This window comes from Xiphias gladius, chromosome 18, assembly GCF_016859285.1.
Source record: "Xiphias gladius isolate SHS-SW01 ecotype Sanya breed wild chromosome 18, ASM1685928v1, whole genome shotgun sequence".
Taxonomy (NCBI): domain Eukaryota; kingdom Metazoa; phylum Chordata; class Actinopteri; order Istiophoriformes; family Xiphiidae; genus Xiphias; species Xiphias gladius.
Genome location: NC_053417.1, coordinates 9,790,427 through 9,804,849, shown reverse-complemented (window position 1 = coordinate 9,804,849; position 14,423 = coordinate 9,790,427). Strand labels below are relative to the sequence as shown.

The window sequence follows — 14,423 nt, the reverse complement described above, 5'->3', positions numbered from 1 at the left end:
GGCTCGTCAGTGAGCAGCGAGCGATTGACATTGGTTGACAAAAAGCGCGCCCAATCAGGATAGAAGTTCAGAATACCCCAGCCAATTGGATATAGTTATGTAAGTAGAGGCAGGATCGAAGGCAGTACTCTCAGAAAAGGACCACACCCACAGAAGTCGCCTCGTCAATCCGATAGGGATCTCTTGAAATATCGCATCATAAAAAATTGTAAGAGCTCGAACACATTCCAGCCACCGCGTCTGGCCGAGAAGACGTGCTTTGCTGGATCATCAAGTCATTAAAACTAATACAGAATAATCTGTGCTGCTCGTCGTGGAGTAACCTCCTTGGAAATCTACCTGTGATGTGATGCAAAACGGAAAACGGTCATATGTAACTGACATCTGAAAGGGAAATGCCTAACTTTGTTGCACTTTAAACTCAGGAAATCTTCACTTCAACACAAATGAATTGGTGTTTTACTAAATGTGGTTTTACTGAATATTTTCATTGTCTCAGACTGATAACATTGATTACACACCGTGGTACAGCTACACATCTGCAGCAGAGTGCCTTTCTTGAAAAGCCTAAAATCTCTCGGATTTTCTTCTGTCACAGTTCCCCTCCTTGCCCTAACCACACGCTCATTCCCTTCCCTAACCCACCTTCCTTTTGTCCTTCCTTCCTTCCTTCCTTCTAGACTTTCAAGGCTCTTGATTGGTCTGTTCAGATAAGACAGCACACTCTGCCGCTATCCTTTGAACTTGTATATAAAATCTCCATGTGACCCTCTAAAAATTGTATTTCATCCAAGTAAATTCATCAGTCAGTTTTTCTTCATATTTTTCTACACACAGCATCAGTGCAATACAACTACTGATTCTTGTTTCCCCTTCCATCCTCCTGCTCTGGTTTATTTTGTTTGAATACAGGTCTACAGTCAGTTTTCCCCTGCAGAAATGAGCCAGTTGAAGTGGAATGGGGTCACTAAGGGTGGATTTATACAGTAGGTACCTATTCTGAGAGGTTTGCTAAGAACCACCACAGTCCATGTAGCATGTGGACTCGTCCATTTCCATTCCTCGGCTGTCAGCGAGGTAAAGCCGTTGCCATGGCCACAGCGAGCCCAGATTTAATTCTTTGAACCCATTTCTGATTGGCTTGGTCTCTGTTTGCAACAAACACAGGGGAAATCAGACGTCCAGGCTCCATCTGCTGGGAGAATAAACTTTAGATATAACACATTCTTAAAAATAGATTTCTTGTGTAGAGATTTTTACGCAGATTCAACTCCAAACTGTGCTTTTTTCAAAACAACTCGAACATCACAAAATAAACCACAACATCGGTATGACTTTTCTGTGTCTCACAGGATAGATGATGGAGGTTGATTACACTGCTGAAATCAGTTAGCTTGTGAACCTTACTGTTCTCCCCTGTCACGAATAATCACTGCCATATGTACTGTATGGTAATTAGCCCGCAATAAGGCTCATGTCTGTGTATCCCCCCAAGGGAGCGCATTTTTCTCTGGAAGGATTTCCCACCGGACCCACAGGAACATGAACAAGTGGCAGTGGCAACCCTTACTGAAAGTGACGGATGAATATTCACATGTGCAGTTGGGACTCTGGTCTTGGCTTCCCTTGAAGTGCTATCCCTTGGGAGCTGCTGCTAAAGTGGATCCAGCAAACTCCAAAAATGTCTCAAGGAGAGCTGCTAGCCTACATTTTCAGAGAGCGGGGGAGAGAGAAGGAGAGAGAAAATGGGACAGAGAAAGCAGAGGCAAAGAAAGAAGGAGAGACAGAGACAGAGTGAAAAAGACTGTGAAAAAGTGTTTACCGTATGTGGATGTTTGTAGAGTATATTCTTTGTTTTAATATCTGTTCTTTCAAAACATCTCCATCTTGGACTGCTGATGCCAGTTTTCGCTTCAGCTGTTATCAGGTGTCGACATGAGGATGAACGAGGGGGAAGGAGGATGAGAGAAGAGAGATTTACTGAGAGGAAACAGTGATGATGAGCACTGTGGCATATGCTTGCAGTGGTGTGGGCTGTCTGGCTCGCAAACCTTGTTGCATTTCATCCTTGCTCTAACTCATCTGTGCAATCTCTCTCCAAGGTAGGGAGCCAAATAAAAGCAGTAATGGCACTACTGTCTAACTCCTTTTAGATTAAATGAAATTTTTTCGAAACTAATTTGCACTGTTCAGACGGAATAACATGATCAGTGATGGAGGAAAAGACCACCACAGATAAATACAGTAGAGCATGTGTTTCATGATGAGTGCAATATCAGAATCCGTGCTTTGGAAATTACTGCAAGGGCTCAAATGGGTTAGTGGTAGAAGAGTACGGTAACATTTTACTACACTACAACCTCAGTGTGAGATTAAAAAAAGTTTGAATCCCAAAACCAAATAAGGCCCTGTGAGAAGAAATCTCTGTATTTTGAATCTTCAGCCAAATCCTTGGCTCATTCATGCATTGCCTGTGTGTGCAGGGATCTGGAAGCAGAGCTCTTGCATTACATTCATACTACCCAGGCTGACTTCAATGAAATCTGTGATGCGCTACCACCACCTACTGGCTGATCCATGCATGCCTTTTTTTTTCAATCCCCCTAACAACCAACCCAGCCGCAAGAATGATCTGAATCACTCAGGTGATGTTTGCCAGAATCCTTCTTCACTTCCGATCATGAAACCCAACAGAAGCCAGTCGAGCAAGTGCAGAAGTCTGCTGACCTGTATAACACTCCTACTGTATTACAGTAGGAAATTTTACTTTAAGACTTCATTTTACCTGCAATGGGAGGTGAGTCATTGAGTGGCTGACCTGCATTTAACGACTGACGCTAAAAAGTATGCCAGCACTTATAGTTTCCTCTAATATTACAAATGATAAATGCTTAAATTATTCCCTTTATCTTGTTTGGAGTCAAGGTGAAAACACAATAACACGCCACATGTTGCACAGAACTTGTTTTCACCCCTTTGTAACTACACGATGCTCCTCCCTCCTTGTACAGTGTTTACCGCATCGTTCAAATATACCTTAATAATAAGCTGAGCAATGAAGCTCAGTGACAACATTTACTTCACACTGAACCCATCATGGAGAGGAGATGTGAAAGTATTCCAGTCAGGCTGTACACTTAAACAATTATATAGTTTATTCTGTCAGAGAGTATGGACATTATGAACATTCTAGTAACAAGCAGTTTGATTTTCAGTGATTCAGATGTATTTCCATTATTACATTTTACTGTATATACATTTTATATACAATTTTTTGTCACGCTTGAATTAATTTGTCTAATGCTGCTACTCAACTTAGTATGCAATGACCACAATAAATTAGTCGGAGGTCTACAGGGGTTAAGAAGATTCTGACATTAGTGTGAGGAGTTTTTTATTTAAAATGTTTAATATTTGGATTTGACTTAAATTAAAGTTTGGGGTTCACCGTCTTTAGCAAACAAAAGTAGCACATTTTTGAACATCTACCTTTTTGACACTTGATGGTTGAGTGACAGCACTGGACTATTCAAATCAAGCGTCATCCAGTATTCAGTACACTGCTAAAGCAAACAACACATAACCTTACAAGGAAGACTTAAGAATGTGATGCCTTAACATTATCTTTACATGGTCCATAATTTGCTGCCGGAAAACACCAACTCCCATCCTGTGAGTAATGATATTGTATGGCAATGCATGTTCATGTTAGAGTTGAATTTATGTTACTATACCACGGTGTAATGAACGTTGAGCACTCTTTGCTTCGTCACGTTTATACTGTTTTTTGCTGGGATGAGCATTGCTATTCTTGACAGTTCACACTTCGTCTTCCTAGGTTTTACATCACATAGCCGAGTTTTCCTTTGCAGCTGATTAGAAAACCTTAGGTGACAATGTATTTAAAAATTTCTCATACATTTAAGATAAAGATCTTTACCAGTAACTATGACTAAGTATTTGTTTATTCATGAGGATATACTGTGTACAAAAGTACACAGTAACTGCACAGCGTAAGTAATGACAAACATTGCTAAAGATTGTCTCCGGTTCTGCCAAAGATGCTAACTGTGAATATTTTAATTCTGTTATTTTTTTTCCTTGATAGGAATCTAAAACATAGCTCCGATCTTGAAAACTGAATTTATAGGATGTTCTAAAAAAAATGTTAGTCTACATGTTGATTTCATGCCTCTTCATTTAATCTCAACTACGGCTCTGGATTGACTCAGAAAGTCCAAAATGTACGGGCACCCTTTACAAAAGCCTCCCAGTATCTAAAAATGTACAAATGTTCCTGTTGTTTTCTGTGGGAAACCAATGGGGAAACACGGACAAGTTATAGAGTAATATTGCCATTATAGCAACCCAAGCAGGGCAAAAGAATTGTCTTAAATGTAAAGTATTGTGCTTCTAGATACTGTGGGAGTTTTTATGCAGACTAAAACAAAACAATTGTTTAAGGGAGCTGGGAGGTATTTAGGAGCTGTATCTAAGCCTATACGGAAAGATTCAGATTAATTTGACCTAAATCTGTTTAGACCCCTGATTGGACAGAAATTCAGACAGATAGACAAGACATAAACAGAAAGGGACTTACAGGAAAAAGGCAAGCAGACAGACACAATTACTGAACCAGGAACAGAAACAGATGTAACGACAGACAGCCAGAAAACCAGAGTAACAGGTCTGCTTAATGCAGCTCATCTCTATCAAAACGCACACACCCGCACTCATGGACTCACTCACACACATACACAAACATGCTCAGATACACATTTGTCATAGTAATAAGGCACAAACAACACTTGACCACAATCCAAAAATAGACATACATACAATACTTATTCCCATAAAAATCTCAGAAAAATAAATGTGTGGCTTTTTTTCCCCTCAGAAACAAGCTGCTGTTTGGAGAAAACCTGATACTTGCAATTTAGTCTTCAAACATATTTTGACCAAATTGTCTTTGTTCTGAGAAGGTTTCAATAGAAGGTTTTATGAATGAAGACAGCTACATTAAGTTTCTCATTCATATCCATTTCATTTCAAGTTTTTTTTTAGTTTTTTTTTTTTTTTTTAAAAGAAGAGATACTTTAAGATTAAAGTGAAAGTAAGTTCCTGACAAGCAAATTTGGGAAAGAAGTACAGGTTTTTCCCAAACCTGTAGCAATAAAACCCTGGTTGTTAAGCTCTTGTTACAAAATAAAAACATTTTAATATCAGATGGTTTAAACATTCAAGGTTCTCTGACACACTGCACCACGACTTGAGTGCTTTTGAACAGAACAGCGACAGAAACCACACAGTAGTAAGATACTCTCTGTGCAAAATCATATCAGAAACATTGACATTCATTTTTGGGATTGTTGATCTTACAAACACCTTGAACCAGTGTCTATCTCAAAAAAGTGTTATGAATTGTCATGTGGCTGAGCATCAACAGTAATAATTGACTGGTTTACGGTATAAAAAGTGCCTTGTCATGATGCGTAATCACTATATAGTAGCCTACACTTCAAATAAATTCCTATAAATACCCCAGACAAAATAAATAAAAGATCTTGATTTTTGTATTTCCATCAAGTGTTGTTAGCAATACTATGCTATTATACAGTGTATTACAATTATATTCATTGATCAAGCAGTCTGGTAACGAGAAATACATCAAATCAATCAACTATGTTGATAAAAGAACAGCAAGATCTGAATTATGGTCTTGTTCCAAAATGCAATATCAGCCATTTGAAAACGTAAGATTTCATTGGAGGGAATTATTTCACTTTAAACAGCCCAGATCATCTGTATTGTACAGGTACGATGATGAAATTAAGGTACAGTTAATTTTTTCAAGCATTTATAGCATTTTGGAGAAAACCTCTTCAATTCTTGCTGCTCACTTGAGCACTGACTTTATTCATGCAAACTCTGCATTGAACCTTTCCGGTGCATTTTAATCTCTTAGGCCTGCATCATATATAACAGCTCTCTTTTTAGAAACAGTCATAAAGTCGAGATTAAAAGAGAGAGAAAAAAAAAAAAACAATAGCCCCACTGACAAACCTACAGGACAATTGAGTTTCACTGTATTAGAAAAGCCCAATTAGATTCAGCAGTTTCCTGCCCTCATTATCATCTCTCCTTTGCTAAATATAGAACTTCTGACCTAAATAAAAAAGATATAACAGTCAAGTGGATTATTACATATTAACAGAGCACTGCATCTGTACATGGCTATCTCTCAGTATGGCAAACCTGCATACGAATCATGCTTGTGTAAGTATACATGCAAGTAGAAAAGGATATGGGCATGGACATGGGAGGCTTACATGGCTTTACAAGATGTGAGGATTGTGTCAGGAATTGCACACCTTTAAGACAGGTGGGTAGGAATGAAATATAGTGAAAGTGGCGGCCTCCTTACTTTCACTCATAGACCTTCACTTTTTAGTCAACACAAGGAATAGATGTGGGCAAAAATACCCAAACTTACTAGAAAAAAAGAAAAATGCTGGCCTTAAAATGTCAAAGAAATCCTTCTTTGCTTAATTGGAAATGGTGTGTTTTCAATACAAACAGCAGACAGACCCGATTTGAATTCAGCTCTTATAATTCACTGTGAACTGATGACGGTAATTGTTTGCTACCTTATCTTGGTGCTCACACAAAACGGAATCCTCAAAGTAGGAAATGGACAACCAGCCCTGAAAGCGAAGCAACGTCTGCTGTACATCTTACGACATTAACAAATACAGTTTTTCCAAATTGGGGGGGGGGGGCTGCTACCATGGTTACTGACAGGTTCTTTCCTGGCTTTTTCTCTCTCTCCTCCTCTCAATCCATCTCCCTCGCTCTCCGCCCCCATAGAAGTAATATGCACTCGTGTAATCTGACAGGTAGAGCTTTCGAAATGTACCGTTCCATAGGATCCTGCGAAGTTAAATCCACTGTGCTGACGCAGTGCAGCAGGGGTGCTATTGTGAGTATGAATACAACTGGGGCTGTGTAGCCTTTGTGTGTACTGTGCCTGCTGCAGCCCAGTCAGGAGTAGATTGTGTTTGAAGTGCTTGTAATAGAAACCCCCGCAGTTCTGGCTGAGGTGAAGGATCTCATTCCCACTGGGACTGAGGAATACGTTACATCTCCATCTGTGTCTACACCAGTGGCAGTGTTACCTGATATCTGGTCTGGCAAAACGTCTTCTTATACTTGAGAAAAAAGAGAAGAGGATGCAATTACATCCTGAACTCCCTCCTGTGCTTTGTTTCATTGGTACGTTTCTTTTAAAATTTCTTTCTATTATTTTATTTATTTTTAACATCTCGTGATTTATTTCTAATTTGATGTATTTTATCAATCATTTGAAGCTCTTTGATTTGCGTTTGTTTAGGAAATGCCCAATAAAAACTTATCTGCCTTACTTTTCCTGCTGATCTCAATCCATTAATCTCTCATTTTACAATGCAACTCAGCAGTTTCACTCAATACCAAGATCATTTGATCTCCGCTACAAAGCTGTAACGTTCTGTGACTGCATCTTGCACGGTTGTGACGCTATCGCGGTGACAAAGTCTATCTACGGACAGACAGAAATATAAACCACTGCCCAACGTACTCGTAACCGCCTGTGTGGTAGTGCCTGCTACAGTGGGTGTTCTCCAGGACCACACTGTATTAAGGTATAGCATTAAGCTGAGCTCATTCGGTGGCAGGTAATTTAACCCGTTGCTGTTCTGATGATTGACCACTAGGGACGGTGTGGGTTGCTGACAGTACAACATGTTTGAATCTGTAGTAAAACAAGGGGCTCTGTGATGGCCAGAACAAAGAGCAGTGCTCACCACATCAACTAAAAAAAGAAGCGACCACAGGCAGGGAAACAGGGTGACACGGGGTGAGACAGGGAGAGACGGGGTAAGAAAGAGCAAGAGTGAATAGACAGCTTGAAAGAAAGATAGAGCAGCAGGCACGAAGCCAGAAATTCATCTCATTCTATCGGTCTTGTAGTGATCACCCTGGTTACCACACATCTAAGATGTATTTAAAAAAAATTTGGACTCGCTGGCAACCTGCTGCTGTGGTTACACGTGAGTAACGGTCACCGTGGATACCGCACTGTGCCTCCCCTACACTCTCTGCATGAGCCCCCTTCGAAACTCTGAGTGATAAGGAAGAAAAACCTATAACGCTAGTGTGACACAGTAGAATATTTTCCCCAGAACTGCAAGCTGGATGTATTTTTCTACAGGACATGCATGATGTCTGAAGTCAACACACAGAGACATTAAGTCATATGAATGTCCAAGGTTATGCATGAATTGCCACTAACGTTTGATCCTTTTCCACGTTCGATGCTGGGGGCGGAAGAACTTTGAAACTCTTGACTCGTGCTGCTGAAACTTTCTCATGCTTGATGAATAGGTGGAAAAAGCTTAGCTCATGTGGCAATACCTGCTAATTACAGCCTACCCGGCAATATAAAATGGTGAGCTCAGTGTGTGTCTGTATAGCTTATAATTATGTCTACCAACAATATAGGCTACCATGACATTATTGCTATGGTTTTGTTGAAAACCTATCTGATGCCAGGGTTGACCTCAAGTACTGCACACTGCTGCTTCCCCTTTGAGAACTGACAGGTTTATACTTTGAGAGCATAGAAAAGAGAAAAAGGGGCAGTGTGAGCTTGATCACTGTTTTAGCCAATCTTTCTGCAGGTTGGATTTAGAGGAATAAATACTGAGGAATTAAGACTAAAAGTAGTCAAGTTTAAATATATTGATCCTAATGAATACTGAATCATCAGTCTATATATTACCCAACATGCATATGTTTTTAAATTGTAATTGTAATCCCAGAAAAAGAAATAGACCTTTAGTGTCACCTTAGTGTCCTCAATGGTAGCAATTGTCCTGCATGTATCTATTATTTAAACTTGATTATTTCTAACATAAAAACATATGGATTATATATACTAGATTGCTGTGGTGTTTAGGTACAGTCCTCGATGGTATTTTTGAAGCCGAATGTTTGCACTCCCTCCTTGTCTGCAATCTATTTTTGTTGAACATCCCATTTTCCGATGACTATGGCATTGTTCTGAAACAGAGGCCGGATGATTCCCACTCTCGCCCCAAATGCTAGAAAATGTGTGCGGCCATATTACTTTAAGGTGGTTTGGATAAAAGTGTCCTCCACATGGCAGATGCTATGTGAACAAAGAAGATTCACTTTTGTAAAACTCTAGTCTGCAGCCTGAGCATAATGAAGTTATGGTTTCAAAGAGCGACTCTTAAAAGTGAAGTCATTGGTGACCTTAAAGGTCAAAGGCCGCAGAGAGGAGAGACCTTTTGGCCCATTGACCATTGTGCCCTCCCTCTAATAGGCTAGTTTGCGTCTTCTTAATTTCCCTTAACTATACTCACCAAGAAATATTGGTGATCGTAGTTAGAAATAATAATAATAATCTTCATTTATAGAGAACGTCTCTACACCCACATTACAAAGTGCATCACACAAGGCAACAACTTCAAAACAAGCAGATCATAAAGCAATTTCCAAATAAAACCAATAACAGTGGCGCCAGCAGAAGAGTAATCAATAAAAATCAATAAAATCGGGAAAACCCCTTATAAAAAGTACTGTATGTTTTAAGAAGAGAATTAAAAGCGGTCACTGATTGTGCTGACCTGATTCCCTCAGGAAGCTCGTTCCGTAGCGTCGGGGCTCTGACTGCGAATGCTCTGTCACCTCTACTTTTCAGCTGTGCCTCAGGAACAGATAAATGACCTCCTAGTAGATAATCTCCGGCTATGTACTATGTATGTAAGAGGTCAGATATATAGCACGGAGAGAGGCCATGAAGTCAACATTAAGATCTTAAAATCAATCAAGGGGGGGTTCTCCTTTAGCTATAATAAGAAAATAAATAAAATATCACTTCATGGGTGGTAAAAATATGCAAGACTTGAAATATTTTGCAGGGATCCATCGGAAAATTAACTTAATTTGTAAAACAACATGCTAAATGAATATAACTATTAGGACTAGATTTGAAACTAGACCTTAGGCTGGATTTAGATGGATTTCACCCATCTTCATATGCAATGTCAAGAGTAGAGAGGATTTCTTATATACCGACAGAATCACTTGTGCCCACAATATAAGTTTCCAAGTGACTCTACAAGAGCTGCCTGTTTCACAATGGGTATTTTACGTGATTTGTAACAGTGCAGTCGCGGAGGAGGCAGAAGAGGCAGAGGAGAGGGACTTAGGTTGGATCGTACAGAGGAGAGAAAACTACGGAGAGTTTGAGAGGACAGCTTCTCCTGAGCTGTCAAATCTGATACACCAACATTGTCCATTATGTAAAAACCGATACTGTAAGGCAAGTGAGACAGTGTGAGGAGCTAGTTATTAAGCATTCAACCTGCACTGAACCTACAGCAACTCCAGACGTGCTGTCTTCTCTCTGATCCTGACCTCTGACCTGTCTGGGAACGGAGGATGAACAAAAAGGAAAGGTCCCTGGGCAGAGCAATAATGTGTGACATTGCTGATTTAAAAAAATCTGTCCTGTATGTTTAGGAGACGGAAACGTCCTTATTGCACTTCAAACCCCAGCATACTGTAGCTTAAACTTTACTTTTCTTGAGCTGCACTTGAGCGTGGACTAATGGAGATGGTGAAACGGTATCCAGATTAGCCCGCAGGCTGAAATAAGTAGATGATCGTTGCTGACCACTGCTGCTGAGCATCTACAACAAGAAGTGGTTTTTGACCCCATCATCCAATTTAAATCAGTGGGCTGATTGATAGGTACACAGGAGAGGGTGGTATATCCTTTCTTGTATAGTATATGCCCATAGCATAAAGTTAGTCATCTTGTTATACTGAGAAAATAATGTCAGTCTATGTGTATTTCTAAAACTAGAGAGTGTAGTAGTATTGTTTTGCCTGACAAGACTACTGGAAAGTGAGCAGGCCGCTTGGGATGAGGTTAGCAGGTGCGCTGGAGTGCTGACTGGGTTGTACATGGTTCAAGTCTACAAGCCTTGCGGTTGTGGCGGTGTCGTGGCAGGGAGGCGCTCTGTGATCCAGCTGGTCACCTCCTTCAGCACGGACTCGGCCACCTCTGGGAGGTCGTGGTGAAGGGCGTGGTAGCCTCCCTCGTAGACCTGGAAAGACATTAAGAAGCAACAAGACAGATTCAGAGAGACAGGATGCACGCAAGAAGGACGTTGTGAAAAACTGGTTTATCTAAGCTCTAAAAAGGTCATTTGAAATCTACTTGGAGAACACCGAATACAATGTCAGTCTTGGCCTCTTTTAAACAAACTGCAGTCCAGGTTGTTGGGAGTCAAAGTTGAGGCAAATTCATCATGCTCAGCTAATCTTACAGGGCAAGACCATGAAAGAAAAATAAACAGGTGCTCTTCTTTGATCAACCGACTTCCTGATACTCAAGGAATTTGGTACACCATAATTTCTTTGATAAGACGTGATAAAGCTGTGGCCGCACCTCATGAAATCGCTGGATTCTTTACAATCTGTCACATGACGCTGCAGGACTCTCTTCTCTCTTTTCAATTCTCTCACCTCTTGTTTTTTCTCTCTTTTTTGCCCTCGTTTTACCCCCCCCGTGATGAACCATGTGACAGTACAAGTGTGTGAGCTTCCTTCTTTACAAATTCACACCCCTCTGCAGACGAGATACAGAATCCTAATGAATTTAGAGAGGATAAACATCCTCCAGTCTGTCAGTGAACAGGCACTTTTTGTGCGATCTGAGAAGGCTGAGCAAGTGTTCTGGCTGAAGGGTTTCATTCTATCATGCAGTATCCAATGATTGAAAACCCCGTTACGTATCCGAAACTACCTTCAACGGCCAACAGCTTATTTTTTTGTCACTGACCTACAATAGTGCCTATAAGATGAGTGTACTGTATTAAACTGGGTTTTCAGGTGTCAGGAGCAACAGGAAACATTTTTAGACTGCCTGGAGTCGTAGTTTCTGTATCAGTCAGCTGTAAAAAGCATCAATTTTTTTTACCTCCTGTAGCAACTTCCTAAAAAAAAAAAATCAACTCTTATTATTTTCAAAATGTCAGAAGGCAGCGTTGCGACACATTATTCTGTACTGTGTTGGCATTGTGTGTAACAAATGGAGAGAAAACGGAACAGTGTGAACAAAATCGAGCAGTGGCTACTTGATACAAGTTTGTGTCAATGTGATGATTTCATTTTCTTTGACTTTAGAAAAAAAACAATCCTTTTTAACAGATCTTTTTAAAAAAGGAAAACATTACAAAAAAAATTGCCAAAATCAGTCACATAAAATGTACTGCGAACAAACCATCCCCACCTTGATTTTCTTATCTGAGCTCGGAGCATTCTCGTACATCATCTTCGAGCCTCTGATGTCGCAGAGCTTGTCAGCGTCGCCGTGCAGGAGCAGGAAGGGCCAGCTGATGGACGGGATCTCCCTCTCAATGCGAGCTGCAGCCCCCATCAGCTGAATGCCGAACGAGACGCGTATCCCGCCGTGGAAATTCAGTTCATCAGCTTCATATGCCTCCACCTGGCAGGAGACAGAGGGACAGAAGAATTATGGGGAGAAGTGGACGATGCTCTGGTTTGTCAATGACTGAAATTTGCATTACTTCTCATTGCTCTCTTAATGTAACCGTAGCAACCACTGTACATTTTTGTTGGACATTTAGAAAGGGCTATTGTAAGGCCAGAATTTTTGTGGTAAGTGTCTATATTTAACAAGCACAATACTTTCTGAAGTTGAATCCAAATTGGGAATAAGAAGCGGTTCCAGTATGAGAAAAGACGGTCATGAAAATGAGAAGAATCCTGGGAAAACAAGGAGAGTTGGCAAATGTGAGTAAGCATGGTTAATAAATGTATTTTTTTGGGAGGGGGGGCTTTATGGAAAGACAAATAAAAATGATTGAGAGAAACAGAAGGATAGAGTAGATGTGACACTGAAGCAGGCAGGAAGACCAGATGAAAGGAAAAAGATAGTTTACATTAACTTAAATCAGAGTTGCAGAGCAGAGGACACACCCTGTTCCTTTGACATCAAACATTAAAACTTGGAGGTTCCATACGTGCTCTCACATAAGTCACACACCCACCCATATCTATTCATGTTGTATGTAAACACAGCTGATGGCTCACTCCAGCAGAAACAGTCTCTCTCCGGCCACATATTCTGCACATGTACAACTTTTGGTCAATTATCTTTTTCAGTAATTCGCATTTATGGAATACCTTACCACCTGCACCAGAACTCAAAGTTTTCAATACACAAGTGAACCAACAGCTTAAACAACTACAAAAATTTAAAAACTAAATGACCTTTTATTACATATACACGTGCACAGTCTGTTTTATGTCCTCTGTTGTTTTTATCCAGATTATTTTATGTTTTTTATTCACTTATTTATTTGTTTAGCTGTATATTTAAAAAGTTTAAAGGCCCTTAACAGGGATGGGGGCCAAGAATTATCTTTAGCTAGATGCTCTATGGTTATCTGTATGTAAATAACATATAAATGAATATCACAATGAATAAAACAATGTAACTACAGCGACCACGTCGAAGAGTCCCATATTAAGTAAGGCAACTAGGTGGACCACCATCGCTCATATTACAAAGTAAATGGAAGAATGTAAACATTGGCCAGCGGCGTTGGTATCTACAGCAGGACTCCCGTCGGCCTATTGAGTCAAGTAGAAATCCAACTTTGCCCAAACCCTGTCAAGAACCTTTGTCACGTGTCATCTTTTTCTGCTGTTAACTACTGTAACCTTTTCTTACCCACTGGATCTATCGTGTCTATTATTGTACCTGGGAGAAGTGATCACACTGTTTACTCCAACACACTGTAGGAAGCAGAGGTAGCAGGATGTGGGATCCTATTGTTACAGTATTTAACGTGTTGGTAAAGTATGTACGCGCATAAAAACAATGGTACAAAAACCATAGAACATGTTCACAGGAACAAATACGTGCAAAGAGCGGTGCGCAGACTCGCCTGTATGTGTGTCTGTCTCCTCTGTGGTTCAACTTGAGGTTACACAACAATGGTGAGTGCATTAACACACGCAACCAAATGCACATCAAATATACAGTAAATGCACCTGTGTTTGTAATTAGAAATAACACAATGCAACCCGCTCAGGGTATTACACGCACACACACACACACACACACACTCAAACTTGGCCCGACAACAAAACACTTGCAGTTTGGAAAGGGTTCAAAGTATCTGTCATGGGTTGGTCTTTCAAAAGTTGGTGCATGACTTCAAACAATTACACATAAAACACACATGCAAATTTCCCCCTTGAGACCCTGTAAATTCTATTTTCTGCTACACCTATATCTGATATTTCAATCACAGATTAAC

General features: G+C 40.2%; 1 protein-coding gene across 2 annotated transcripts in view; it reads right to left on the bottom strand.

The window, feature by feature from the left end:
• Window positions 1–3,165: 3,165 nt before the first annotated feature.
• The window catches only part of mgll (monoglyceride lipase), a 40,733-nt gene continuing 29,475 nt past the window's right edge, over window positions 3,166–14,423 (bottom strand). For both annotated transcript variants that reach the window (XM_040153260.1, XM_040153259.1), the window contains 2 exons: window positions 12,365–12,580; window positions 3,166–11,177 (listed from right to left, as the gene is read on the bottom strand). In XM_040153260.1, the coding sequence (XP_040009194.1) occupies window positions 11,046–11,177; window positions 12,365–12,580 (348 nt within the window). In that variant the 3' untranslated portion in view covers window positions 3,166–11,045. The remainder of the gene's footprint in view (window positions 11,178–12,364; window positions 12,581–14,423) is intronic.